At 48.3% G+C, this 27,348-nt stretch overlaps 3 protein-coding genes across 3 annotated transcripts in view; all 3 read left to right on the forward strand.

Annotated features, from left to right (window-relative positions):
• The window catches only part of LOC132445772 (collagen alpha-6(IV) chain-like), a 79,339-nt gene extending 65,409 nt beyond the window's left edge, over positions 1-13,930 (forward strand). Inside the window, 23 exon segments of the mRNA XM_060035897.1 lie at positions 103-115; positions 214-432; positions 778-936; positions 3,364-3,534; positions 4,205-4,348; positions 4,795-4,917; positions 5,463-5,594; positions 5,597-5,643; positions 6,272-6,335; positions 6,468-6,542; positions 6,761-6,868; positions 6,998-7,105; positions 7,220-7,291; positions 7,561-7,680; positions 7,825-7,941; positions 8,375-8,536; positions 8,668-8,766; positions 8,898-9,044; positions 9,131-9,247; positions 9,388-9,579; positions 10,524-10,695; positions 10,808-10,922; positions 11,523-13,930. Coding sequence (XP_059891880.1) covers positions 103-115; positions 214-432; positions 778-936; positions 3,364-3,534; positions 4,205-4,348; positions 4,795-4,917; positions 5,463-5,594; positions 5,597-5,643; positions 6,272-6,335; positions 6,468-6,542; positions 6,761-6,868; positions 6,998-7,105; positions 7,220-7,291; positions 7,561-7,680; positions 7,825-7,941; positions 8,375-8,536; positions 8,668-8,766; positions 8,898-9,044; positions 9,131-9,247; positions 9,388-9,579; positions 10,524-10,695; positions 10,808-10,922; positions 11,523-11,783 — 2,937 coding nt within the window. The 3' untranslated portion in view covers positions 11,784-13,930.
• Positions 13,931-14,754: 824 nt separating this feature from the next.
• Positions 14,755-19,285, forward strand: ankrd46b (ankyrin repeat domain 46b). Its single transcript, XM_060076618.1, has 4 exons — positions 14,755-14,885; positions 15,767-16,109; positions 16,583-16,741; positions 17,085-19,285. Exons 2-4 carry the CDS (start codon positions 15,799-15,801, stop codon positions 17,299-17,301), a joined length of 687 nt encoding a protein of 228 aa, XP_059932601.1. The 5' UTR covers positions 14,755-14,885; positions 15,767-15,798; the 3' UTR covers positions 17,302-19,285.
• A 437-nt stretch (positions 19,286-19,722) lies between these two features.
• tmem185 (transmembrane protein 185) lies at positions 19,723-26,300 on the forward strand. The gene is made up of 7 exons (XM_060076617.1): positions 19,723-19,965; positions 21,402-21,578; positions 22,842-23,049; positions 23,200-23,283; positions 23,685-23,861; positions 24,550-24,673; positions 25,091-26,300. Exons 1-7 carry the CDS (start codon positions 19,928-19,930, stop codon positions 25,342-25,344), a joined length of 1,062 nt encoding a protein of 353 aa, XP_059932600.1. The 5' UTR covers positions 19,723-19,927; the 3' UTR covers positions 25,345-26,300.
• Positions 26,301-27,348: the final 1,048 nt, after the last annotated feature.

Below are 27,348 nucleotides of genomic sequence, written 5' to 3' on the forward strand. Positions count from 1 at the left end.
CTCCGTTTGGCTTAGCTCTTTTATATTTTGGGTTTTTGTTTTGATTGTGCTCTACTTTGTATAGTTTTTTTTTAACATGAATTATTCTCTTTATGGGAGAAGGCATTGATTTCCAGTTTGTAAGCCACCTGTTTGCATGGCCCTGCATATAAGCCCTCAAACCGCCTCACCCACACCTTCTCCCCCCCCCCCCCCCCCCCCCCCCCCCTCCAGGTTTCCCCGGGATACGGGGGGACCCCGGCTCCCCCGGCCTCCCCGGCCAGGGCTACGACGGCGCCAGAGGGAAGGACGGCCTCCCCGGCATCCCCGGCGGCAAGGGCCAGCCCGGAGTGGTGCTGGGGGCCACGCCCGGCTCCCCCGGACTCAACGGCCTCCCCGGGGCCCCCGGAGACAAGGGCCAGCCGGGGAGCCCCGGTGGACCGGGCTCCCCTGGTACGTCACGTGACCCACCGCGGCCTCCAGCGGTGTTACCGACACTCGGTTGAAATTGAGGGAGAGATGGGAGGGAGGGTGGGGGGGGAGAGAGGGGGGGGGGGGGGAGAGAATAAGATGATAGAAGGGAGGGACAGGGGGGAGAGGGACAGACAGGAACATGTCGTGTGTTTTTGTGCGTTTGTGCTCGCGTGTGTGTGTGGTTGTGTGTGTTTGAGCGAGCCCATGGCAACCCATGGTAGTATAGGTATCAGCAGCCATAGTAGATCAGTGGTGCTACTACTCGATGGTGCAGTGCTACTAAGCGGCTACTATTCTACTCACGCTTTACCTCCTCCTCCTCAGGTTTCGACGGTCGCTCCGGCGGTCCCGGGCCAAAGGGTGGGCGCGGAGACAGCGGTTATAACGGTATTGCCGGTCCCCCCGGCCCGCCCAGCGACATCACGCGGAGCCTTCCCGGGCCCCGCGGGTCCCCGGGTCTCCCGGGCCCCAGCGGATCTCCAGGTGAGCGCCTCGAGGAAACCTCCGGAACACCGGGCCTGAGGCGTCCCCGACTCAGTCAGGGTTTTTCCCATCGGGAATCGAAATTGTGAACGCAAACCCTTGACAGACATTGGTTCTTGGTTGTCAGAGGGGGTTGCCGCTAGCTGTTACGACCCAATCGCTCCTGAGGTCGGATCCCACCAGAGTCGAGTTTGATGCCAAGTCTGAACCTGCTTGTGTGTAATGAGTTTAGTCGTACGATCGTTTCCGTGTCCACTGATGTTCTCGACGGTCCTTGAGCTTTGAGTCCCTTTCTTGACTTGGTAAATTTATATGAGAGTTTCAGTGTTTGACTTCAGCTGTTCCTGTTGGGCTGTTGGTACATGTCTCTGTATGGTCGATCTTTACCAAAAACACATCATCTTTGTTTGTCATTTTTTATAATGAATTGATGCTCTACATCACCAAAAAAAAAACTCCTCACCTCTTCCCCACCCCCTTTTCTCCATTGTCCCACCCTCCTGCATCCCCCTCCTTTCCTCATTACCTCACTCCTTCCTCGTCTTCTTCACCACCACCCTTGTCTCCTTGCATCCTTACCTCCTTTCCTTGGTGGCGTTGGAACACTCGGTAGGCTGTCCAGGTGAGACCAGCTCGCCATTTCTCTGCTCCTCCACCTCCTCCACCTTCTCCCCGAGCATCCAAACCATCCTCTTCCACCTCCCATTCCCATTCCCTCCTCCAACTCCTCCTCCCTCTCATATTTCCATTACCCTGACCAAACACCATTAATTCCTATTTCTTTCTATTCTGTCTCTTCAGTGTGCCTCGCCTGCCTTCCCCCGTTAACCTCAACACGTTTTTCTTAAAGCAAGTGAGAACCAAGCAACAGCTATTTCAAGTTTCTTATTCAATACGGCTTTGTATGTGACAAATCATGTCACAAGGATTTGAGTCCTTTTTTTTCCAGTTTCAGCCCATAGCACTTCAAATTGAACATTCACTTGTTTTAAGAAGGATATAGTCTAATGGCCGATAGGATAGCTTTAAAGAGAGAGGGAATAACTTGAACAAAGTGTTTCTCAGGCATATTGAAAGGAAAAAGACACACAATAGGAAAAAGCATTTTTTCTTTTTGTTTGGCCAGAACTATTCCCTGCGAGCTAATGCTAACCATGTGTTTGTCGCGAGCATCAAGCTAACCCGCATTAGGTGTTGTAATTTTGTTTGTTGTGCCGTAACTTGTAGGCTTGTGTGACTTCAACCCTACAAGTTGATGTTTATTATGGGCTGGTTTAGAGCTCTCCAAACAAATCGCAGATCTCAACAAGTTGTTATTTCTTTGATTCGGTCTAAAAGTCATTCCTTTAATACCAGAATCTGATGTAATCGGAAAAAAATCTCTGTGCCGCCATATCGAAAATACGATTTGAAGATGATTTACCGAAGAATATTAAAAGTTAAAACGACTTATTGAGATGAATGACGCTATTTAGGTTGTTTAAGAAAATTAGGATGTAACATTTTCAACACATAGGACTATCTTCAAGCAACAGAAATATGTGGTTTGTTTACAAACAGCATTGACCCTAATTACATGGCTTTATCGCAAAATAATGGAAACACAAATGAAAGTTAGAAACGTACAAAATATGTGTTGTAAATGTTTCTCTGGATTTTCTTAACTTTTTGCCCAACATACCATATTACCATGTAACCATATATTTGCTAATCAAACCGAAACCAAACCAGGGCAATTTCATCTTAACCCGTCAATTCAACAATGTTGTCAGACTTTACAGGTCTTTACATTGCATCTAAAGCTGTGGGAATTTGGCAATAGACTAACCGGCAAAACTCTTTAAATCAAACATTATGTTTGTTACTGAAATGCTTTTACGCTTTTATGTTGAAGGTAAGATCAGCTGCCTTGTTGTTGTTTGCATTAATGTGTGCTGATATGTGTAGTTTGTTAAGGTTCGGCTCACCTTGTGTGTTCTCCATCTCCATGTGAAATCCACTACAATGTTCTGTTGATCACTCAAATTAACGTGTCTCCCTCTCTCTCTGCCCTCCGCCTCCGTCCCTCCAATCCACCATCCATCACTCCACCCATCCCTCTATGAATCACTCCATCCATCTCTTCATTCATCCATCCCTCCCTCATTCCATCCATCATCCTTCCCTCCCTCCGGCCGTCCATCCATCCATCCATTATCCATCCCTCCACCTATACCTATATGAATCAATCCATCCATCTCTTCATCCATCCATCCATCCATCCCTCCCTCCCTCCCTCCCTCCCTCCCTCCCTCCCTCCCTCCCTCCCTCCCTCCCTCACTCCCTCACTCCATCCATCATCCCTCCCTCCCTCCCTCCCCCCCTCCCTCCCTCCCTCCATCCATCCACCCCCCACCCATGTCTCCTGACCCCCCATGCCTTCCCAAGGCTTCCCTGGTAGGAAGGGCTTCAGAGGAGACCCCGGTCCCAGAGGGCCCGCTGGCATGAAGGGAACCCCAGGCGAGCCCGGTTACTCTGGGTCCCCCGGGAACCGAGGCGCCCCTGGTCCCCCAGGGCCCGGGACTAGAGACGGAAACCCTGGGATACCCGGCAGGAAGGGTAGGGCTCATCTTCCTGGCTATGGCTCTGTAGGAACGACCATGTTTAGGTGTCAGATCAAGTGTTGATATAAACGGTGGGAAAACCTGGGACTAATAACTGCACTAAAGCTAGATGTTTCCAGGGCTGGGCGCGGACTACTCTCCAATGTTGTGAATTTGGACTGCAGTACCTATTTTAAACACTGTTGTGTCTATTTTACATTGTACCCTAAAGGTCTGGCGAGGGTTATTTGGCAAGTGATGCATCATGGGGAAACTCTGTAGTACATTTATTCAGAGTAATCTATTGAATTATGAATGAAGGATCATAGTAAACAAATTGTTATTTTTGTTAGTTTGTTTGTTTAAGGGGTGTATTTTGGAGCTCCCATCAAACAAGACCAATACACTGAACTCATCACCATTTTGTTTGCTGTGTGTGTGTGTGTGTGTGTGTGTGTGTGTGTGTGTGTGTGTGTGTGTGTGTGTGTGTGTGTGTGTGTGTGTGTGTGTGTGTGTATGTGTGTGTGTGTGTGTGTTTGTGTGTGTGCGTGTGTGCATGCGTGTGTGTTTTTGTGTTTTGTGTATGCGTGTTTGTGATTGTATATGTGTGTGTGTGCGTATGTGTGTGCGTGTGTGTGTGTGTGTGTGTGTGTGTGTGTGTGTGTGTGTGTGTGTGTGATGGCCAGGCGACAGAGGCTTCCTAGGTCTGGTTGGTTTCCCGGGTCGCCCCGGGCGCCCCGGCACCCCGGGTCAGCCTGGAGGAAAGGGTTTACCGGGATCGTCTGGACGGGACGGGGGACCGGGGGGTCTGGGATATCATGGAGCTAAAGGTACGGGCTACTCTCATTGATACTAAACAGAATACTGAAAGAGAAGGCCGCAGACATCAGCATTAAGACTGTGCAGCTGAGGCGCAGGTACATAATGCATAATACAAATAAAATCATGAGGAAATAAAGGTTATCAGAGCTATGCTGATACAAAATGAAATCATATTGGTGGATAAATCTTAAAAAAGGAGATAACCTTGCAAGCCCTATGTAGTACATGCTAATGTGTGTTGTGTGTACAAAACGAATTTTGGTTTATTTAGCCTTTATGTCTGCCTCTCTACCTGTCTGTTCCTTTGTTCCATCCGTCCGACCTTTTGACTGCCTCTCTGTGTATGGCTGTCTGCTGTTCCTTCTGTTGGTCTGATGTCTGTTTTCTCTCTCTCTCTCTCTCTCTCTCTCTCTCTCTCTCTCTTCCCCCCCCCCCCCCCCCCCCTCCCCAACAGGTGAGCGTGGGTACCCGGGTGGCCCGGGCTTGCCCTCCGCCCCTCTCCCGGCCAACTTCTTAGAGAAAGGAGAACCAGGGGACTATGGAGGTCAAGGTCTCCCCGGCTTCCCCGGACCCAGAGGTACACACCCACCAGCAGCCTATAAACACATCTCATCGACACCTCATTTCACGGGATTTCCCCCTAGATGGTCCAATACATATCTATAGTTTATAAGTCAGCAGAGCCCCCCTATGTTGATCAGTGCGGTTCTGACCCCCAGGTTGAGAAGCACAAAGTATGAAACACACAAAGGGCCCTATTTTAACGGTCCGAAACACATCATTTCGGCAAAGAAAACACATATGATATGTGGTCCTGTGGCCGCAACTGTGGGTCTATTTAATGATATGCGACAATACATTAACACACATCGTTTCTTACCGGTATTGTATACATCATCGTTATCGACTTGTGTTCCTAATATGCATGTGTCCCCCTGTTAATGTACATTGCCATGGACTGTATTAAGCGTTACGTGTTTAGATTGCGTGTGGTTAAACTGATGGATGCGCACACACGCGCCTGCATTAATTTATTATTTTTAACACTCACTGGCGGTAATACAATGTTTCCTCACGATTAGGATCCTTCTAATGCCCCCTGTCTTGTGTCCGGTTGCCCAGGTGACAAGGGTTTCCCCGGACTGCCCGGTCGCCAGGGTCTTCCCGGAATTCCCGGTTACGCGGATCAGAGCAAGGGTCTGCCGGGGTCTCCCGGTTACCCCGGACAACCTGGGACCCCCGGATACCCGGGTCCAAGGGGGAACCCGGCATCCCAGGCTTCCCCGGGACCTTCGGACCGAGTGTAAACACACGGACCGCCGCAGATCACATGCACACTCAGATCACACACTCATCACACACTCACTCTGACTCAATTGGCCTTTAGATTTCAGAATACCAAACATTAGGTTCTAATTATATTACATTAGATGATTAAAGATTAGATTACTTACTATATAAAATGACTTTACATTACAGTATCCTAATTACAATACATTTCATTACATTACTGTGATTATTTTAGATTACAGAATACCAAACATTTGATTATTATTTAAATTACATTTGATTTCTTTAGCTACCATTGGATTGAATTTTATTATATTGGATTGGATTAGAAATACAAATATATTAGATTAGGTTACATTACATTACATCAGAGATTACATTATCAGATGACTTTATCTGAAAATACATTTGATTTGATTCGATTAAAATAGAAAGACAAAATACAATCCTTTTGATTAGATAAATCACAAAGTATACAATCAGATTAGATCAGTTCAGAATCAATTAGATTAGATCAAAATAGACGATTGCATTGCATTACATTGGATTTGACTGCTCATAGTTCACAATAATTCACAGAGTTGTGGTTATTTTTTGTGTGAAGGTGTGTTGATATGAGGTATTCTACCTGCTCTGTATAGGGGGATGACGGCGGATTTGGTTTCCCTGGCAACCCTGGAGAACCCGGTCGCCCCGGGTCTAAAGGTACGCACACACACGCACACATACAGACACACTCTCACAAACACTGGACTGAGCTGGTCTAATCTAGACCGAGCTGGTCTAATCTAGACTGAACTGGTCTGATCCGGTTTGATCTGGTCTCTCCGTCCCCAGGTGCGAGAGGAGAAACGTTCAGCTACCCTGGAAGTCCCGGTGCCAAGGGCCAGCCTGGTGAACCAGGCTACCCAGGTAGAGAGCACCGTCCTGGGCCGAGAGGCCTGCAACCACCTCCCTACCCCCCTCCACACACACATACACACACACACACAGACTACTGTTGTTCCCCTGCTCCTCTTTATCTGTTGGGGTCTGGATCATAACACACATCCAACCCTGTGACTTCAACAGTTGAGCCCTGTCTGATATGAAATGGCGTACCTGAGCCCTGATTGGTTGTTTCTCCCCAGGTGGGCGGGCTAATGACGGCCTCCCCGGGGACAACGGATACCCCGGAGGTTCAGGCTACCCCGGAACCAAGGGAGGGCCCGGAGAGCCCGGCAGACCGGGGCTTATGGGTAATGGAGTTTAGCGTGGCTAGCCACATGCTTCACCGGCATGCTCGCTCGCACACAGCAAAGAGAGAGTTACTGTTAGCGTGAATGCTACGACGACGCCACAACCGTCTGTCCTCTTCTGCTGTCCAGGCTCCCCTGGCTTCCCAGGGGCTAAAGGTCTCCCAGGCTACCCAGGGGGCAGAGGCCGTGACGGGACACCCGGGCAGCCCGGCGGCCCCGGAGGGCCGGGGGCTAAAGGTAAGAGTCGATACCGGCAACGCACACAAACACCGTGAGGCCAACGGGAATGCATAACACAAACACACAAACAGTTCGACCCATGACGCACGCATGTGTGCGCGTGTGTTCCAGGTTTACCTGGCTCTATGGGTCTCCATGGACTCAACGGACTGGCCGGACCGAGAGGTGCTCCAGGAACTCCAGGTAAGCCCCACAACATCCGCACCACACCCAGCCCGCCGAGAACCAGGACGGCCGTTCCGGATTTAGCTTCTCCCCCCCCCCCCCCCCCCTTTCAGACATCTAGTCCTTGTGCACTTAGCGGCACAATGTCCGTGAGCGAGATGTCGGAACCTAACCTAACCTCCTCCTTGACGACCTGTCTCTGAGTTCACTGCGAGTCCCCGGAGGGTTAAAGGTCGACCCGGGGACGGGGTCAGCGTGACGGACGGTCTGTGTGTGGGTGATTTCAGGCCCCAGTATCGGCGGTCGTCCGGGGACACCGGGAGCGAATGGGCTGAAGGGAGAGCGAGGAGACTCGTACCCTGGAGGACCAGGCCGCAACGGGGAGAAGGGAGAGAGAGGAGACTCCGGTGAGACCCCACACATATCTGTGTTTTCTGTTGAATACATTTTCATGATCAAGTCCGCAAGCAAACGAGGCTGCTGTCAAATGATGGTATTCCGCAGTGCGATTTCTCATATATATTTGTGTGCGTGTGTGTGTGTGTGTGCAGGTGGTCCCGGTCTCACTGGATTCCCAGGTCTCCCTGGGCGTCCAGGAGAGACAGTGGGCTCAGATATCCCAGGACCATTAGGAGACCCTGGCCTGCCCGGTCTGGATGGAGAGTACGGTAAATATCACGGATGTCAACTCTTTCTCACCAGTATCACCACTATCACCATCAGTATCCCCAGTATCGCCAGTATCAACAGTATCACCAATATCACTAGTATCACCATTGTCACCTGGTCAGCATCAAATAGATCTTAGTATTTTAAGGCATCAATACCAACACAAGCTCAGTCTACTCCATCTCCTCTCGCCTCCATTCCCCCCGCCTCTCCTATCCTCCCTTCATCATATCCTCCTCTTCTTCTCTCCTCCACCTCTCTCCTCTCCTTCTCCTCCTCCTCTTCCTCCTCTCTCTCATCGCCTCTCTCTCTCTCTCTCTCTCTCTCTCTCTCTCTCTCCTCTCCTCTCCTCTCCTCTCTCTCTCTCTCTCTCTCTCTCTCTCTCTCTCTCTCTCTCTCTCTCTCTCTCCTCCCCCTCCTGTCTCCCCCCAGGTCTCCGTGGGCCTACAGGACCGCCCGGGCCCCCCGGCCCCGGTACGGCCCAGGGAGACAGAGGTGATCCCGGTCTGCCGGGCTTCCCTGGCGCCCCTGCTAGGAAGGGAGAAGCAGGACATCCAGGGGGCCCCGGTTACAACGGCGGCCCCGGGTTCAAAGGTCAGTCGTTATGCCTAAATAGTCTTTTCTGTCCGTCATCGTTTACCAAAAAAAAAAAAAAGTTCAATTGATTGGTTTGACTTACGAAGCTAAGCTAAGCTAGCGGTGTGCGTGTGCTCTGCGTTCCCCAGGAGAGAGAGGCGACACGGGCTACAGCGGGGGTCCTGGGCTGAAGGGTTACCGTGGCGAGAACGGTTACTATGGCGCCCACGGCCTCAAGGGATCCAGAGGTAAGGGGGACACCTGGCATTAGCATGCCAACGTTGACGCGTCGCATCGCAATAGGATGAGCTAGGATGCTAATAGCGTAGCATGAGCGCTATAACGTGACGTACACCAATGTCTCTCTCTCTCTCTCCAGGCGGGGCTGGGCGTAAGGGACGTCCAGGCCCTACCTCCACCCCGGCGGCGATCAGTGTACCGTCTGGGGACCCGGGTGGTCCCGGAGCCCTCGGGGGGCCCGGGACCGGTGGCGAGCCTGGTCAGCCTGGGATGCCAGGGCGATCTGGTGCGTCTTCAAGAGGAGCCGCGCTGTAGGCCTGTGTCAGAGACGCTGGCGCCGTATTAATCCCCGTTGTGTCTTATGCTCGCCAGGTCCTAAGGGGCGCCCGGGGCCGGTTGGTAAGCTGGGTCGTATGGGTTCTGGTGGTCTGCTCGGACCGCTCGGAGATCCGGGTCCCCCTGGCTTCCCTGGACCCGCTGGAGAGCAAGGTGAGAGCTCCGACCCTCTGATTGCCTGTCTGAATGGTTTGTCACTTCATGCACTCTAACTCTAAGTCCACTCTACCCTTTCCTCCTCCCCCTATCACCTCCTCGACCAACCCCACCCCCTCCTCTCCTCCACCCTCCAGGCTTCCCCGGTCAGCCGGGGATCCCCGGGGTCGCCGGCGGCGTGGGGCGTAGCCACAGCATCGGCTACACGCTGGTGAAGCACAGCCAGAACGAGCAGGTGCCCATGTGTCCGCAGGGCATGGCCAAGCTGTGGGACGGGTACAGCCTGCTGTACGTGGAGGGGCAGGAGAAGGCCCACAACCAGGACCTCGGTACGCCCAGCGGAACATCTGAGCTGAGCCTAGCTTGGAACCCCCCCCGCTAACCATTGATTAGATAACACACAAAGTCCTGCACAATGGGAGACTGTGAAAATGGGGTTGGACAAGGATGATTGATCCTCTGGTACAAAGTACAAAGACAGATATCTTCGTAAACTATTACTGCACATTTGTGTGTTCCACTGGATATCGCCATTAGAATAAAAAAATCGCAAAAACACAACCATAATACATGTTAATGTCCCCTCTTTTCTCTCTCCCTCTCTCTCTCTCTCCCTCCCCTCCTTTTCTCTCTCCCTCTCTCTCTCTCTCCCTCACCTCCTTTTCTCTCCCTCTCTCTCTCTCTCCCTCACCTCCTTTTCTCTCCCTCTCTCTCTCTCTCCCTCACCTCCTTTTCTCTCCCTCTCTCTCTCTCCCTCCCCTCATTTTCTCTCCCTCTCTCTCTCTCCCTCACCTCCTTTTCTCTCTCCCTCTCTCTCTCTATCCCTCACCTCCTTTTCTCTCCCTCTCTCTCTCTCCCTCCCCTCCTTTTCTCTCTCCCTCTCTCTCTCTCCCTCACCTCCTTTTCTCTCTCCCTCTCTCTCTCTCTCTCCCTCACCTCCTTTTCTCTCCCTCTCTCTCTCTCCCTCACCTCCTTTTCTCTCCCTCTCTCTCTCTCTCCCTCCCCTCCTTTTCTCTCTCCCTCTCTCTCTCTCCCTCACCTCCTTTTCTCTCCCTCTCTCTCTCTCTCCCTCCCCTCCTTTTCTCTCTCCCTCTCTCTCACCCTCACCTCCTTTTCTCTCCCTCTCTCTCTCTCTCTCTCTCTCTCTCCCTCCCCTCGTTTTCTCTCTCCCTCTCTCTCTCACCCTCACCTCCTTTTCTCTCCCTCTCTCTCTCTCTCCCTCTCTCTCTCTCCCTCCCCTCCTTTCCTCTCTCCCTCTCTCTCTCTCTCCCAGGTCTGGCTGGATCCTGTCTCCCTAGGTTCAGCACCATCCCCTTCCTCTACTGCTCCCCTAACGAGGTCTGCTACTACGCCAGCCGCAACGACAAATCCTATTGGCTGTCCACCACCGCGCCAATTCCCATGATGCCCGTCGCCGAGGAGCAGATCCGCTCCTACATCAGCAGGTCGGCCATCTTAGTTTTCTGTCTGTAGTTCCTATGTTTATTCCGTCTTTTTCTGTATATCTATGTATTTATGACCTGACCTCTGACCTGTGGATGTGGTTGTGCGGTCCAGGTGTTCTGTGTGTGAGGCGCCCTCCCAGGCCGTGGCGGTCCACAGCCAGGACATGACCATCCCAACCTGCCCCCGTGGGTGGAGGAGCCTCTGGATAGGATATTCCTTCCTCATGGTGGGGCTCCACTCAATGTCCACCTCCTCTCTCCCCTTCACCTCCCCCCCCCCCCCCCCCTCTCGTCTCCCACCCTGCAGCACCTCCTCCTCCTCTGACCTCCTCTCTCCCCTTCACCTCCCCCCCCCTCTCCTCCTCCACCCTTCTCTCCCTCACCTCCTCCTCCACCCTTCTCTCCCTCACCTCCTCCTCCACCCTTCTCTCCCTCACCTCCTCCTCCACCCTTCTCTCCCTCACCTCCTCCTCCAACCTCTCCTCCACTCTCCTCTCCTTGCCCTCCTCTTCACTCCCCCCCCCCCGACTCCACCCCTCCTCCGCCTCCCTCCTGCACATTCTCTGCTCCCCTCTCCCCCTGCCCTTCTCCGCCCTCCCTCCACCTCCTTCTATCACCTCGACGCCCTCCCCTCACCACCCTAATCGATGCCTGCTGTCTCACACACAAAGTCAAAAGTCAGAGTCAAAGTGCTTCGTCGTCAGGTTAGACGCAGTGGGGCCTGCGTATTCGGTCCAGTGAATCCCTTCCATCAAACCAATGTGTCGTCTAGCTTCTAACGCCACCGCTAACCTCTTCCCTCCTCCCCCCCCCCCCCCCCCCCGCAGCACACGGCGGCGGGCGCGGAGGGCGGCGGCCAGTCGCTGGTCTCCCCGGGCTCGTGCCTGGAGGACTTCCGGGCCACGCCCTTCATCGAGTGCAACGGCGCCAAGGGCACCTGCCACTACTTCGCCAACAAGTACAGCTTCTGGCTCACCACGGTGGACCAGCGCCGCGAGTTCGTGGACGCCCCGCCTCAGGAGACCCTGAAGGGCGGCACGCAGCTGTCCCGCGTCAGCCGCTGCCAGGTCTGCAGCAAGCTCTTGTAGTCGCCCCGACCCCCCCCTTCGCTCCCCTTCGTCCTCTCCTGGTGGGGAGGGATGGAGAGACCGACAGGAGGAGGAGGAGGAGGAGGAGGAGGAGGAGGAGAAGGAGGGAGAAAGACTGATAGAAGCGGTGGTGACGATGTTGAGGATGATGATGCTTGTGTGAGAACGCCTCTAGTCATGATAAGCGTACAGACGAGGAGAGAGAATGAGGGTGAGCATGGTAGAGGTCAAGGTGCTATAATAAATACAAGGAGTAACTATTAGAAATGAATGACTGAAAGGAAACGAGGCCCCTCCCCTCGGGGGTTGTGTTGTGGTGATGGTTTGGGTGTCGAGGAGGAAGAAGATAAATGAGGAGGAGGAGGAAGAAAGAGGGGATTCTCCGTTGTTCTTCACTAGATTATTATTTACAGTGGTGCTATTGTGTGTCTTCCGTGTTTTTTGATCTCACATTATGTTTTTTATTTCTCTCTCCTTGTAATCCTGTGTTTTCACTGGGTTATCTCGCATCGAGTGACCCCCCCCCCCCCCCCCCCCCCCCCTCCCCCCCCACCGTTCGATAGAGAGGAATAATAGGCCTTGCAGCGCTTCGACTCATCCACAAATCATAACATAGGACTAACCATGCAGCACTCCCAATAAATATCCAAGCGTCTCCTGTTGGATATTGTTGTTCTATGAATGACCTCATTCTTTGTTTGTACTCCCCATGAAAATGTTGGTTCCGACTGAATTGGTTGAGTTTAAGTGTTTTTCTCTCCCAGAGTCTGGTACTGTCATCCATACTATGATTCCTTTATCTACTCCTTGTTGATTTCACGATATCCGCACTTTCTTTACAAACCCAAAAATTATGCTAAAGGCAGACTGTGATCGGCAGTCATCTGGCCAACCCGTGCTATTTTTACAGTTGTTAATATATTGCACTGATCTGATTGGCTTCCTTTGTATTTTTTTTTACGACCAATAGGTATGCTTAATCATCTTCTCTAGTTGGATTTACAGGCTACGCTTTCCCATAATTCAACTTTTCACTCTTTGCTATTATTGGCAAAACATTCATATATTTGCTGCTTATGACCGAATATCCCCGCATTCCCACCACCCTGAACAAAAAACTCTTCTATGCAGATGACACATGCATAAGACACAGACAGTTTGTCGTTGTCGTTGTTGTACATAGTGCTTATTGCCTGGCTCCAGTTTGTTGGTATTATGATGTTGAAGCCGAGTCACATGGTGTATTTTGTTAATTGTGGTGCTCTCTTCTTCTTCTCTATTGTCTTTCCCTGTGGAGTTTCCTGGTCTCTTAGCTAGGGAGATGCAGCGGGTACGTAAAGCAAGTGTCATCCCATCAGCTTTAGCCTCACTAAGGTTAACATTGCACGTCTCCAGTCATAGAAGCACATCCATGAGCGATCTGTTTCGGCTGCAATTGTTGTTTACAATGCCTTGAGACAAACCAGGACCTGGATCCTCCATGGCGGCTGTAGCTTGTACCCCCTTTTCGCTAGGCCAGGATGATGAGAACCCGGGGGAACCTGTAACCACTATGGCCCCTGTTTCTGACACGTAGCTTTATCTCTATGCTGGTCTCGGCTCTGAGTTAGTGACCTTTTATGCATTTTACATGTTTCATTATTTTCACACCCCACCCCCCCCCCCCCCCTCCCCCCATTTGTCTCTTGTCTATTGTCTGTAATGTAGATTGTAATTATTTAGTTAAATCTTAAAGTCACGTTATTCTCCCAGATTTTTTTAATGGTTGTTATATACTGAGTTGGGCCGGGGAGAAACTGAGCTGTACATTCAATAAAAATAAAAATCCAATAAAAAATGTTTGTATATGCCCAAAAATGTATTCACCAGAGATCTTTAGATGTAACGCAGAATAACAAGAGATCCATGGATGAACCCTGAACAGACGGATGAACCGTCTGTTCTTGCTCGGTTCAACATTTAGATTTCACACACTGACCTAACAAAGAAATTGAGAGCTATGATACGATCCATGTTTCTACACGACTGCAGAGAAAGGAAAGAATACTTTCCTCCAAGAGGGACGTGGGAGACATGCGCCCTGACATGTCCAATACCGTAACGTGTATGTCTGTGCTCACTATGAAATAAAGTACAATACAACTGAACATCTGGGAATGGTTTTATTTAAATCTGTCTTATCTGACACATAAATCGGCTTTACCAACACTCATGTCGGCCCACTGGTCCTGATGAAGGATTTATAGACAGGTTTCGACTTGAGAATCCTGCCGCCAGACATTCTTCCGAACCCCAGAAGGAGCAGAGAACATATAGGTGCATGTTTCGGCATTGGCTGCTGAGGTCTTTTGAATTCACTATCACATTGTTACCAACCAATTGATTACTCCAACCAAGTTTATCTCATGCCAGATCTTTCTTTAGATAACAATCTTAGCTAGAGATCCATAATGTACAACATTTGATTTTGCAGACATTTTCATTCTGGAATTGAACAGGTGCTTGATCCAACTTTTACTTTAGCTGGGTGGCTTATGTTTAACCCATACACCCCTCTTATGTGTCCATATTATTTGCTGTTTGTCCACAGCTTGTAAATATTGAAATATATTCTTAGCTGTATCACCCACTAACAACCACTTGATTATGTCCTACTCCAACCATGTTTTATCTCATGCCAGATCTTTCTTTAGATAACGATCTTAATAGCTAGAGATCCATAATGTACAACATTTGATTTTGCTGAAATTTTCATTCTGGAATTGAACAGGTGCTTTATCCAACTTTTAATTTAACTTTAACTGCATGTGATATATAGACTATTCATTATTTTAGTAACTCGAAATAGATTAGCGCCTAGAACCTATGTACTGCTAGAAAGGTGCTAGAAAAATAAGTAAATAATGGTTTGTATTTTGACTGAATTTTTCATGTTAATTTTGCTGAAATTAACATGAAAGGGGAAAGGGGAAGGAAGAGGCTGTCGTAAAGGAGTTGCGTATGTCGTAAAACGTATAGCGTCAGCCGCAACCAACACACCAACATAGCTACCTTGATCCTAACGGACTCTCCTTTCTCATCTGATTTGGTCCACATCCACAGGTAATTACCACAACACCTCATTATTACTTATTAGTTAAACATTGCTATTTGATCTGGACCTGTGTCAAAAGGCTCACATTGTCACATTCATCCCAGCGTTTGACGAAGATGAGCTAACGGTGTTAGCATGTTGGCTTGGCATTGTATTTGATCCATGTCAAATGTTGCTTTATTTAAGTTTGTTATTAATGCAGCAAATGTTATCTAGCGGTGTACTATAGTGATTTGTCGTTTCAACATACTCCATATGATGTATGTTGGCGTTTTGCCAGCTGATGGGCAGATTTGTGCTGACATTATGGTAGTGGGTGGTTTTGCATGGATCTGCTAATCTTGGGTTTAATGTTGATCTCTCTGTCTCTGTGACAAGAGAGGGGGAAGTGTTCAGGTAGAGTTAATGAACTCCCCCTGCTGCCTATCGGCACTCCTGCTCAGTCAGAAGTCTGTACAGTGGCTGGACATTCCTTTAGGTGATGGTACCCTTGTTTACATATTAAGTGCCAGTTGGGTGGCTTATGTCTAACCCATACACCCCTCCTATGTGTCCATATTGTATGCTGTTTGTCCGCAGCTTGTAAATATTTAAATATATTCTTAGCTGTATCACTTCATTTTGAATGTTTTATTTTGCATCTCGACTTTGCATCTCGACCTTTTGCTACTTAAGGTTTTTAGTATTCCTGTATTTATTTTGACTAGTAGGTGCTTTGGTCCTCCATAAATGACAGTAATCTCTGTACAAAAAAAATGAGGCGTAAGACAGTGGTCTATGTAGTAGGAAATACAAAGAGCATTAGTGATTGTCACAAGGATGTCACTGCATAACCCTGTTACCCACCCCATGAACTGATAATAACAACAAATCACCTTGACGGGGCCAGATAAGCTGGACTTCTCCGACACCCACTCGGACATGTCCTATGTCTTCATCAACGACTCGGCGCAGGCCAGCTCGCCGCTGCTGCAGGCCTGCATCGACGGAGACCTGCACTTTGGGCGTCGGCTGCTGGAGACGGGCTGCGACCCCAACATGCGGGACACCCGCGGGCGCACGGGCCTGCACCTGGCCGCCGCCCGCGGCAACGTGGACATCTGCCGCTTCCTGCACAAGTTCGGCGCCGACCTCCTCGCCACGGATTACCACGGCAACACGGCGCTGCACCTGTGCGGCCACGTGGACACCATCCAGTTCCTGGTGTCCAACGGCCTCAAGATTGACATCTGGTGAGGAGGGGAGGGTGTTATTGGGTGTTGGGGAGGTGTTAGGAGGAGGTTTCTCCTTTGAGTCTGCCCGACGACCCAATTTTGAGTCGTCGGGCAGAGGCTTTTTGTCGATGGCAACTTGATAACAGAGACTTACCATTCTGTTCAGGATTTCGTTATTTTCGCTTACATAGCAGACTTTCAGTGGATTTTTGGAACATTAATGAGAAAGGGGTAGGGGTTGGGTGGGGTAGGGGGCATCCTTCTAGAAACATGCGACAATGGAAATCGCCCCCAGAACATTTTGGCTGGGAGTCCCACCAACAAACAACTTCATCCCAAAGTAGACTATTCTGTAAAACACTGTTGGTTGTTACTGTGAAGGGGTCATTCATGTTGTTCACGGTATAGTAGGATGGGCAGGTTGTGTTGTCCAAAGGGATCCTAAGTTTAGAGGCTAATGTTGCTACATCCGTGTCTCTCTGTGTGAGCAGTAACCACAACGGCTCCACGCCCCTGGTGCTAGCCAAGCGACGGGGGGTGAACAAGGATGCCATCCGCCTGCTGGAGGGCCTGGAGGAGCAGGAGGTGAAGGGCTTCAACCGGGGAGCGCACTCAAAGCTGGAGACCATGCAGTTGGCCGAGAGTGAGAGGTAAACATCCACCCATTCCCCCGTCTTCATTCATTCATTCAGTCATTGAGCTTTTTGGCCGAAGTACGGCTTGGAGCAATCTAAGTTGGAGTAGCTAAAAACCATATGAAGTATTAAGTAATAAGTAGTGTGTGTAGTCAGTGCTGTATTACTAAGCAGTATATACACAGCTCATCTTTTTCCTCCTCCTCACTCCTCATCTTCCTCCTTCCTACACCCCCCCCCCCCTCCAATAACCCTGACCCCTCATCATCCCCTCACCCCCTCTCCCTCCGCCACCTACTTCTCCCCCTTCTTCTCTTCCTCCTCTTCGACTCACCCGCTCCTCCCCCTCCTCCCGCAGTGCGATGGAGAGCCACTCCCTGCTGAATCCCAACCTGCAGAGCAGCGAGGGCGTGCTGTCCAGCTTCAAGACCACGTGGCAGGAGTTTGTGGAGGACCTGGGCTTCTGGAGGGTGCTGCTCCTCCTGGTGGTCATCGCCCTGCTCTCCCTCGGCATCGCCTACTACGTCAGCGGCGTGCTCCCCTTCTCCAGCAACCAGCTGGAGCTGGTCCACTGAGGAGGAGCGGGGCGCTCCGTCCCTGCTCGCCCGTGGGCGGCGCGTCAGCGTGAGCTTGGACGAAGGGGTGGGAGGGGGGGTCTGAAGGGGCCCACCGGGTGTGGACCGGGGTGGACAACGCTCCCCACTTGTGATGCCACCGTCGCCTAGGATTAGTGACGTCACAAGTGACACCCGGTGGTTAATTTGGGGGCCGTTTTAGGGAGGAGGAAGAGTGGGGCGGAGTTGGCGGGGTACAGGCGGTGTTTATATTCCGAGTTAAGCGAGTGATGGTTTGAGTCTCTCCCGTCTGTCTCGGCCTGACCAGGAAGTGGATGCAGTGTGCTAGTTGGGGGAACAGAGTGGTTTTGGTGCAACAAATAGAAGTTATGACCACACCTACGGTCTAGGGGGGCTACACCTCGGATCTTTTTACAGTTTGTGTTTCTATTGGCCGCGTGATGAATGTGTATCTGATGCACATGGAAGTGTTTTTATGGCTATGAGGTAGTTCTTAGGGTGGATGGGAAAGATGCTGAGGGGGGAGGGGGGAGGAGAAAGAGAAAACTGTGACTTGGATTACATAATCAGTCACTATTGAAGCTCATCGCTACTTCATCGTTCTAGCAATTATGTTTAATTTATTTCAGCCAACTTTAATGACTTATTATTTCCCATTGGATGGTTGCCTGGCAGTTGGTGCTGCATTGGACCGATCCCAGCCATTTTTATACCCTAGTTCCATGTGACTCGTGTTTTAAACAATTTTTTTCTTTCCTTTTAAGCACCATACAAAATCTGAACAGCTTTCCTTCTGTTCCTTCAGAGTGCCAGAGGTGTTACGTGAACAGTGTCTCTGTTTGAAAAGTCTGCTCTCATAAGTATTGTGCAGGTGCAAACACACTTCTCTGATGTTTATTCCCATGGTGCATTGCTCCCTTCACACTGGTCCTTGAACTGACCTAAGCCCCAGCCAACCCAAATGTAACCAATTCTCATGCATCATGGGAAATACACTCCAGAAAAGTCCCAACTTTTTTTAACCAGTGTTAGAATGAGCTGTCTAGCATCCAGTCTATAACATTTCGATTTATGTAGAGTAGGGGTCCCTTTTATTTTATACTGCTCAGAGTCTTAGCTGGGTGTAGCTTGAAGCTTTGACACAGAGATGAAATGGAGAGATTCAACATGCAGTTATACTTACTACAAGGCTGACTGACAACCAAATCTTAACGAACACTCCCTCGATATTATCTACGCATAACATTGTAACTCAGATTTCTCGTTGGTTTGTAGCCTAGACCAAACATTTGTACGATTACATTTATATTTAAAAAAATACTACCCAATGAATTTCATCTCTTATTGTTGTAATACGTTGTACTCTTATCCATGCGTTATTCTGTCTACACTTACAGCAAAATCACTTTTAAAAGTATTACCTTTTAATGTCTTTCATGTTTATGTTTAAAGCTGTATACAAGCGAAATTATTTTATGTATGCCATTTGCATATTTCTTAATGACCCATATCTGTAATTACATAATTCATCATGTCACTTATTCATTATTGTTTTCAACTTATGTCCCCTTTTTTTGTCTCTGGACATTTCGTGTACATTAATTTCCCATTGTCTACGTGACCAGTCGCATTAAAGCTGTATAGCAATGAATGCTTACAGCTGCTTGTAAATATTAGTTTATATGCATATTTGTTTGTGATTCGCTTGTTTTTGCCGCCCCACGACACAGTAGGAGACGATAGCTTAACTGTGTGCCTTTTTTTTAAAAGAAAAGAACATTCAATTACAATACTTTATAACAGCACAGGATTTCCTTTTAAAGCATGTAGCTTTGTTGCATTAAAAGATTTAGAATTGTAAACATTACCGCACTCAATTCCCCTTTTGTTTTCTGTGTGTGGGGCAAAAAACAACATTTTGGCAAATCTATATCTTATGTGGAGAGAATTAATAAAACACTCGAAATGCGAGATTGTTGAGGAATTCAATGGTCTTTTTCTTGTGTATTTATCCTTCATGGGGTTGCAACCAATATACATTATATTCCACCTCTATAAACTTCTAGACATTTAATGCATTTGGGGGGGGTATTAACAGTTGTATATCGTATTGTTTTATATATTGATCAATAAAACTAGTAGCCTATGTGTATACTTCATTATCAAGTACGAAAGTGTGATACGGCAGTAATACTTCAAGTTATGAATCTAGAACTACAGGGTTTTAAGAATACAAACAATGCAAACATACGTGATAAGAAATTGACAGTGAAATCTATTCAATAGACACGCAATTAACCCCTATTAGGAATTTAGTTTACATGACCATGACTTCGTTTTACTCAAAATCTAATGTTAAAACAACATAATACAATTTAACATTGATCCATAAACTGCCAAACCACGAAGAAAGTTCCCGCGAGAGTAGACCCTGAAAGCAGTGCGAGATGAGATTTGTGCAGCGCTGCACAGGAAGCAAAACAAACGGGCTAGTTGGGCTAGCTGGACGTCGTTGTAAACCTAACACAAAAATGTACGAAAATCGACAATAATAACGACAGCTAACCGGCCGAGGAGTAAAATGGATTTGTTATAAGGATATCGTCGAGGACTTTACAGTTCGGCCATGAATCTGAGAGGGCTGTTCCAGGATTTCAACCCGAGGTGGGACCAAGCAAAGCAGCGTTTAGCCTAGCTCCTGTGTAATATAGGAGCGTTTAGGCATCGCTCACTCCTTAATCACAAGCTAGCTTGTTAGCCTAGCTACCGTGTTGCTAGCATGTATGTATCGGCGTTGTGACAGCAGGCATCTAGACAATCACATCGCTTTCCTTATTTGTTTAAACGAAACTCCTTGCCAGAGAAAATGGGCTGTAAAGTTTCCTTAACAAGACACGTTTATGTGGATAGCTGGCTGGCTGAATCAAGTTAGTTAATACACTAATACACTGAAAAAAACACTCATGTCATGAAAATATGACCACTGTGTGTATATTTGTCTTTAAAATGACATGCAGTTGGTATAAATCTGACGTTAGGCATCCTCTATTTAGTACGTGGTACCTAGTGGCTTATATGCAAAGAAAAACAGCATAATAAAGTAATAATTAATGAGTCCAAGGGCATGATGTCTCAAAGGAGTGGGTCACACAGCCGAAACATATTGAATTATTTAATCCATGTTTAGGCTTAATGTAAATCACATAAGGCGATGTCATGACAACATGTCCTACATTAGGCACCGGTATTGTTTTGGTTACATGTGATCTATGACAACACTGCGTTTATGATGGCGACTCTGAACTCTTTCCAGTTGTTTTTTTCACTTTCGTTTGGTACCCTAACCCTACCTCAATGTTGTTTTGTAATCTCTGATTGTCGCTATGGATAATGACGTATGCAAAATGTTAATGCGTGTATGGAAATTGTGGTACAAGGGAAATAGTGGTCAAATGGTTATCAGCTGTGACTCTCAGCCCAACGTTTCTGGGTTGTCTACTTGAAGGCATGCTTGAGCCAGCTTCCATAACTCATACCTGCTGCTTATAGGTCTTATCTTAGGTGGGATATGTATGTATACATGTGTTGTGTTGTGTATGTATGCTGGCTGCTGGAACACCTCAATTTCTCTGCTGAGATGAATAAGTATATCTTATCTTATTCTCTTAGTTACCACCCCCTTTTGGAGGGTCCCTAAATTGCATGACTCTATCTTAATATATGGCCTTATACCTCACCTCCTGTGGTGTCCACATTCATGACAGTGGTAACATTGGAAAATGGAAATGTTACTTTGCCAGATATTGTAATACAGCTGTACACTTTTCATTGAAACTTTTCAATTATAAACATAAACAAAAGCACAAAATATAATATTGAGCCCCCACTGTGTATGTTAGTAGAGAAAGGTAAGTGTAGGAGATGTTGTTTCACCCTCAGTCGAAAGTTTCTGGGATCCAACCAAAAAGATGCACCCTAACCTCTACCTGACATGAACTGGAAAAATGAACATGCTATTACCGTGCTACTAACACAATCTCAGATCTCCTCAATGTCTCTTCCGTGTCAGTGCCTGAACGCCTCTTCTCGTTGTTCTGCAGTAAGTTCCTGATCTACTCGTGCCTGCTGCTGTTCTCGGTGCTGCTGGCGTTGCGGCTGGACGGGGTCATCCACTGGAGCTACTGGGCCGTGTTCACGCCGATATGGATATGGAAGCTCCTGGTGATCATCGGGGCCTCTGTAGGGACGGCCGTCTGGGCCCACAACCCCCAGTACAGGTGAGCACGCCCGGCCCCGATGCGGTAGGGCAGTGGAGTGTTCAAGCCTTGTGTGTGCAGCTACTTTTGTCTACCAAATATTTATACATGCCATCTATGTATATTAATTTATGCAGCAGTCCCCTTTTCAAACATACTAATGGTCAAATGAAACAGACAAGAGATACGATAAGATGGGCTTTTATTATTATCCTAGATGAGGATATAAGGGATTTAGGCATATGTGGCTGAAAAAAAGGTTTATTTTGGCCACTTATGGACCACGACCCAAAGTATGAAAACCAGTGCTCTATTAAACACATATGTTTAACGTTTAATGAGTGAATTGAGTTGACAAAGATGGCAGGTTTGTCATGTTGGTTGAACAGGCTTATTACATAACCCTTCTTGAATACCATTTTCTATTATTCAAGAAGTGTGTTTAGATGCCCAACTCAATTAAGTATTTAACACACAGCCGGGACATGAGAAAGCACATCCAAGGATGGTCATCAAGTTATCCAAGTGTGACAAGTGTCATACAAACAAAGTTGCTCAAAGGTCCAGTGTGTAAAATGTAGGTGGCACTTGCATATTGCAACCAACCGAATTCTCACCTCTCCCTTTCCAACGACCTGTGTCCCTGTACTGGCCTGTATTGTGTCGGGTGCCAGGAGGCACTTAGGACATTATGTTAAAGTCTGTGACAGCATCGAGTAGCCAAGTGATGAGGTTCTATTTAAATATTCTATTTAAATGTTAAACTACTGCAAAATGTTATTGTTCATTGCGTTTCTTTTTGGGTATTTGTCAAAGTCAACATGGACGTAGTAGATGTTGAAAATGTTTTAAACAATGCAGACCCACCTGTCATAATCCCCCTCTTCCGCAAACTGCCATTCGCTACACTATTTTACTTTTATTTAAGGAAAGAAACTCGTCCTAATTGAATCCTAAATACGTAGGCTATTTTGGCGAATCGACCGAGCATGCTTGTCGTCACCAGGCTATATGAGGCGCGTCCGGCAGAGGGTTAAGCTTCTGGAACATTTATATTTAACACCACGGACGGTGTGTGCATGTGTGGAGCTGCGTCATGCCAGCAGTTTATGTTTATTGTCTAAACACGACTTAAGTGTGCAAAAAAGAACACACCACAAACAAGCTTTGATTTTGACCCTGAATCCGGTTACAATTGTTTGGTGATGTCGTGCATCCCTAGTGTGTATGACGTTGTGTGTGAGGGGGGTACGTTTGCTTATGAACCCCGGTGCCGTTCTGCAGGGCGGAGGGGGAGACGTGTGTGGAGTTCAAGGCCATGCTGATCGCCGTGGGTCTCCACGTGCTGCTGCTGATGTTTGAGGTGCTGGTGTGCGACCGCGTGGCCCGGGGAGCCTACTTCTGGCTGCTCGTCTTCATGCCGCTCTTCTTCGTCTCCCCTGTGTCCGTGGCCGCCTGCGTCTGGGGCTTCAGACACGACCGCTCCCTGGAGGTACGAGTTACACCCGCGGCCTCTGTTCCCAGCCTAGCCTACCTCTCTCTCTCTCCCCGCACACTTACCTACCTCTCTCTCTCTCTCTCCCCACACCCTAACCTTACCTCCTCTTCTCTACCACCTCCCCTAACAATCTGTCTCTCTCAGCTGGAGGTGCTCTGCTCGGTCAACATCCTGCAGTTCATCTTCATCGCCCTCAAGCTGGACAAGATCATCAACTGGCCCTGGCTGGTAAGAGAGAGACACACACACGCACTTCAAAAAAGCGAGGGTCCACAACAAATGTATGTTGGACCCTCCCATTTTTGATGTTGCTCGGCTCTTGGATAGATTTTAGAACACCTGGTGGTGAATTAATAATGTTATAGTAGAAGGGTTTCATGCTTTTTCACCATTTATAATAGCATTCTGTGTCAAACAGTACCAGTGAGGCACTTCCTGACTATTCATTCTAGAATTACCCAGCATCCACTTGTTATTGCTCTTATTACAATGGGGGAAGTGTGTGTGTGTGTGTGTGTGTGTGTGTGTGTGTGTGTGTGTGTGTGTGTGTGTGTGTGTGTGTGTGTGTGTGTGTGTGTGTGTGTGTGTGTGTGTGTGTGTGTGTGTGTGTGTGTGTGTGTGTATTGCAGGTGGTGTGTGTCCCCCTGTGGATACTCATGTCCTTCCTGTGCCTGGTGGTCCTCTACTACATCATCTGGTCTGTGCTCTTCCTGCGCTCCATCGACATCATCGCCGAGCAACGCCGCACACACATCACCATGGCGATCAGCTGGATGACCATTGTGGTGCCACTGCTCACCTTCGAGGTAAGCTAGCACAGTCACCTCTCCCTCCCCCTTTCGCCCTCCCCCTCACTTCTATTGATGTCTCCCCTTTTCTCTCTCTCCCCCACACTTCTATTGATGCCTCCCCCATTTCTCTCTCTCCCCCTCACTTCTATTGATGCCTCCCCTTTTCTCTCTCCCCCCTCTTCTATTTATGCCTCCCCCTTTTCTCTCTCTCCCCCTCACTTCTATTGATGCCTCCATCTTTTCTCTCTCTCCCCCTCACTTCTATTGATGCCTCCCTCTTTTCTCTCTCCCCCTCACTTCTATTGATGCCTCCCTCTTTTCTCTCTGCCCCTCACTTCTATTGATGCCTCCCCTTTTCTCTCTCCCCCCTCTTCTATTTATGCCTCCCCCTTTTCTCTCTCACCCTCACTTCTATTTATGCCTCCCCCTTTTCTCTTTCTCCCCCTCACTTCTATTTATGCCTCCCCCTTTTCTCTCTCTCCCCCTCACTTCTATTGATGCCTCCCCCTTTTTTCTCTCTCCCCCTCACCTCCCCTCTCTCTATGCCCATTCATCTCCCCCTCACCTCTCTTCCCCTCACCTCTCTCTCCACCCCTCCATCTTCCCCTCTGCCCGCCCCTCACCCCTCCAGCCTGCCTCTTCTCCCCCTCTGCGTGCACCACCAGTATGAGCTCAGCAGGGTGCGCTCCTCTCTCTCCCCCAGATCCTGCTGGTCCACAAGCTGGACGGCCACAACAGCCTGAGCTTCGTGTGCGTCTTCGTCCCGCTCTGGCTCTCCCTGCTCACCCTCATGGCCACCACCTTCGGACACAAGGGAGGCAACCACTGTAAGGCAGCGTCGACACATCGAGTCTGTGTGTTCCCGAGCACCTTGCTAACCCACAGGTCGACACTTTAGGACCGTTAGCCTTTTGGTGAGCCCTCTGGTCACCATGTACCCCACCATTGTTGGTCAAATAACACTGCTTGCCTTGCGTAAACCCTTCCTGCTCATACGACCATTGAGTGTCTTACTTTGCATTGAAGGGTTAGGGTTTACCAAGGGTTGCTGGTAAAAGTAGCTTTTAACTGGCAGTACGGAAGTCTTGGTTATGGTCATTTTTACTCCCAGTCGAAAGGATCTGGGTTCAAAACCCTCAAGCCAAATACCTTAACTAGTCTAAATGAACGAGGATAGAAGCCTCTAGTAGAATACTAACCTTATTCATAAAAACAACGGATTAACCTGATACGCGTGTCCACAGGGTGGTTCGGAATCCGCAAAGACTTCTGCCACTTCCTGCTGGAGCTCCTCCCCTTCCTGCGGGAGTACGGCAACGTGTCGTACGACCTCCAGCGGGGCAGCGAGGACCTCGAGGAGGACGTGCCCGTCGCGCCGGAGCCGCCGGCGCCCAAGATGGCGCCCATCTTCCACAAGAAGACGGGCGTGGTCATCACGCAAAGCCCCGGGAAGTACTTTGTCCCGCCGCCCAAGCTCTGCATCGACATGCCTGACTAGGGCGCCGATCCAAAATGGAGGACAGGAGTGTCGGTTTTTCCGACTGGTTGAGAACCTGAAGTGAGGGACACCTATTAAACGGGAGCGTCAAGAACTATAAGGACTATAAGGACGTACGTGCATCCTATACTTATTGTACGTGGTTATACTGATCCGGAGCTGTTGGCGCTCATTCCCCCGTCCTCGTGGACCTCTGGAAGAAACTTCCAGTATCTTCTGTAACCGATGGATCCAGGACACAACGAGGAATAAAAGCCCCATGAAAGACCCAAAAATGGCACTTTGTAAGAGGCCTCTTCCAAGAGGGCTGTAGCTGTAAGAGAGTGTGTACATACCATAATAATCTGACCAGGGGACCACAGTGAGTTTAGTAATGTGCCAACTGTAAACGTTACTTCAACATTATTAATATATCGTTCATGTTGTTATTCTTTCCTTTCCCGTTAGTCCCGTGTGTCTGAGTAAACACCTCTGTCATACCACCCCCACACACTGTCGCTCTGATTTGCAGCCGATAAAACAACAGCTATGTGTGTGACAGTTGTTATTTTCCTTTAACCCAGTCAAGTAAGTTATATTTTCAGTTAAAATGTCACCCAACTTATACTTTTCCATTGTAAATACACTGTACATGTTACAACCCTTTGTTTTTTTAAACATTAATAAAGGCCTCGGTTACAATTTGTTAAAATCTGTAATTGAAGACCAACTGCAATGAAACTTTGCTTAATAACGAGGCAAATTAGTTTTATACCTCAATGAGGAGCACTAAGCACCATTGTTGTAGAGGTCACTGAACATATGCCCCACCCACCCTCTTAGTATTTTAACCTTTTTTACTTCATGCCATCTTTTTATATTCCGTGTCCACTCCACCGTGAGCCAAAGTAACAAAATGTCGTTTAATATGTGCACTGGTGCACTTATTGAATGACAATAAAACAAGTCTAAGTCTATATATGAACATGTATTTGTTTTATATTGGCAGATTATTTATTTTGTATGGTTTGGCCGTAATAACGAAAATTTCAAATCAAATATGGTAGTCTTTTTATTTATACCTTATACTTCACAAATGCTCATAGCTCAGATACAGAAAGGTACATCAACTTTAGGGTATTTGGAAAGTGGTTTGAACCAAATTAAATGATTATGAGCCAGAAAAGGCGCACATTAATTTAATGCGGGAATTGTCGGAATGTAGGTCAGGCAGGCGAAAGGCATAGGCACTATAGCTGGAATGAAAGGAGGCATGGGTTTAATTCATAAAGATTTTGGTTTCCCTTCAACGATAATGTTACTTTGAAATCTAATGATATCATTTCTATTGTATTGTCATATATAATATGCATATCAATCCCCCAGCCACCGTGGGGAAGCAGAATGAATGGTTGCTCTTGAGACCGGGTTTCAAGTCCCGTGGATGTGCTTCAATTGAAGCCTCTTTTTTCTCTATCATGTGAATGGTAAAGTCAAGTATAACCTCCAAGCACGGTCTGGAATGCGTCTTGGTGGTGAAGCGGTCAGGGCTGTCGGTTAACGCTCAGGTAGACTCAGGTTTGAGTCCCTGCTCGCACGGCTAATAAGATTGACGAGCAATCAGACACTATGTAGGTTCAGGTGCCCTGCTCAGAACCAGGGTTCAAGAGGTACCGTAATGTGTACCTCTTATTTCTCTATCATGTGAATGGTAAAGTCAAGTATAACCCCCAAAAATGCTCTGGTAACTGTCTTGGTGGTGCAGCGGGCAGGGCTGTTGGTTAACGCTCTGTAGACTCAGGTTCGAGTCCCTGCACACACGGCTATTAAGATTGATGAGCATTCAGACACTATGGTTCAGGTTCCCTGCTCTGAACCGGGGTATACGAGTTAATGGATACATCTTATTTCTCTATCATGTGAATGGTAAAGTCAAGTATAACCTCCAAGCTCACTCTGATAAGAGTCTTGGTGGTGAAGCGGTCAGGGCTGGTGGTTAACGGTTAGTTAAAGCTCTGTTGACTC

This window comes from Gadus macrocephalus, chromosome 17 (genome assembly GCF_031168955.1).
Source record: "Gadus macrocephalus chromosome 17, ASM3116895v1".
In the NCBI taxonomy this organism is placed as follows: domain Eukaryota; kingdom Metazoa; phylum Chordata; class Actinopteri; order Gadiformes; family Gadidae; genus Gadus; species Gadus macrocephalus.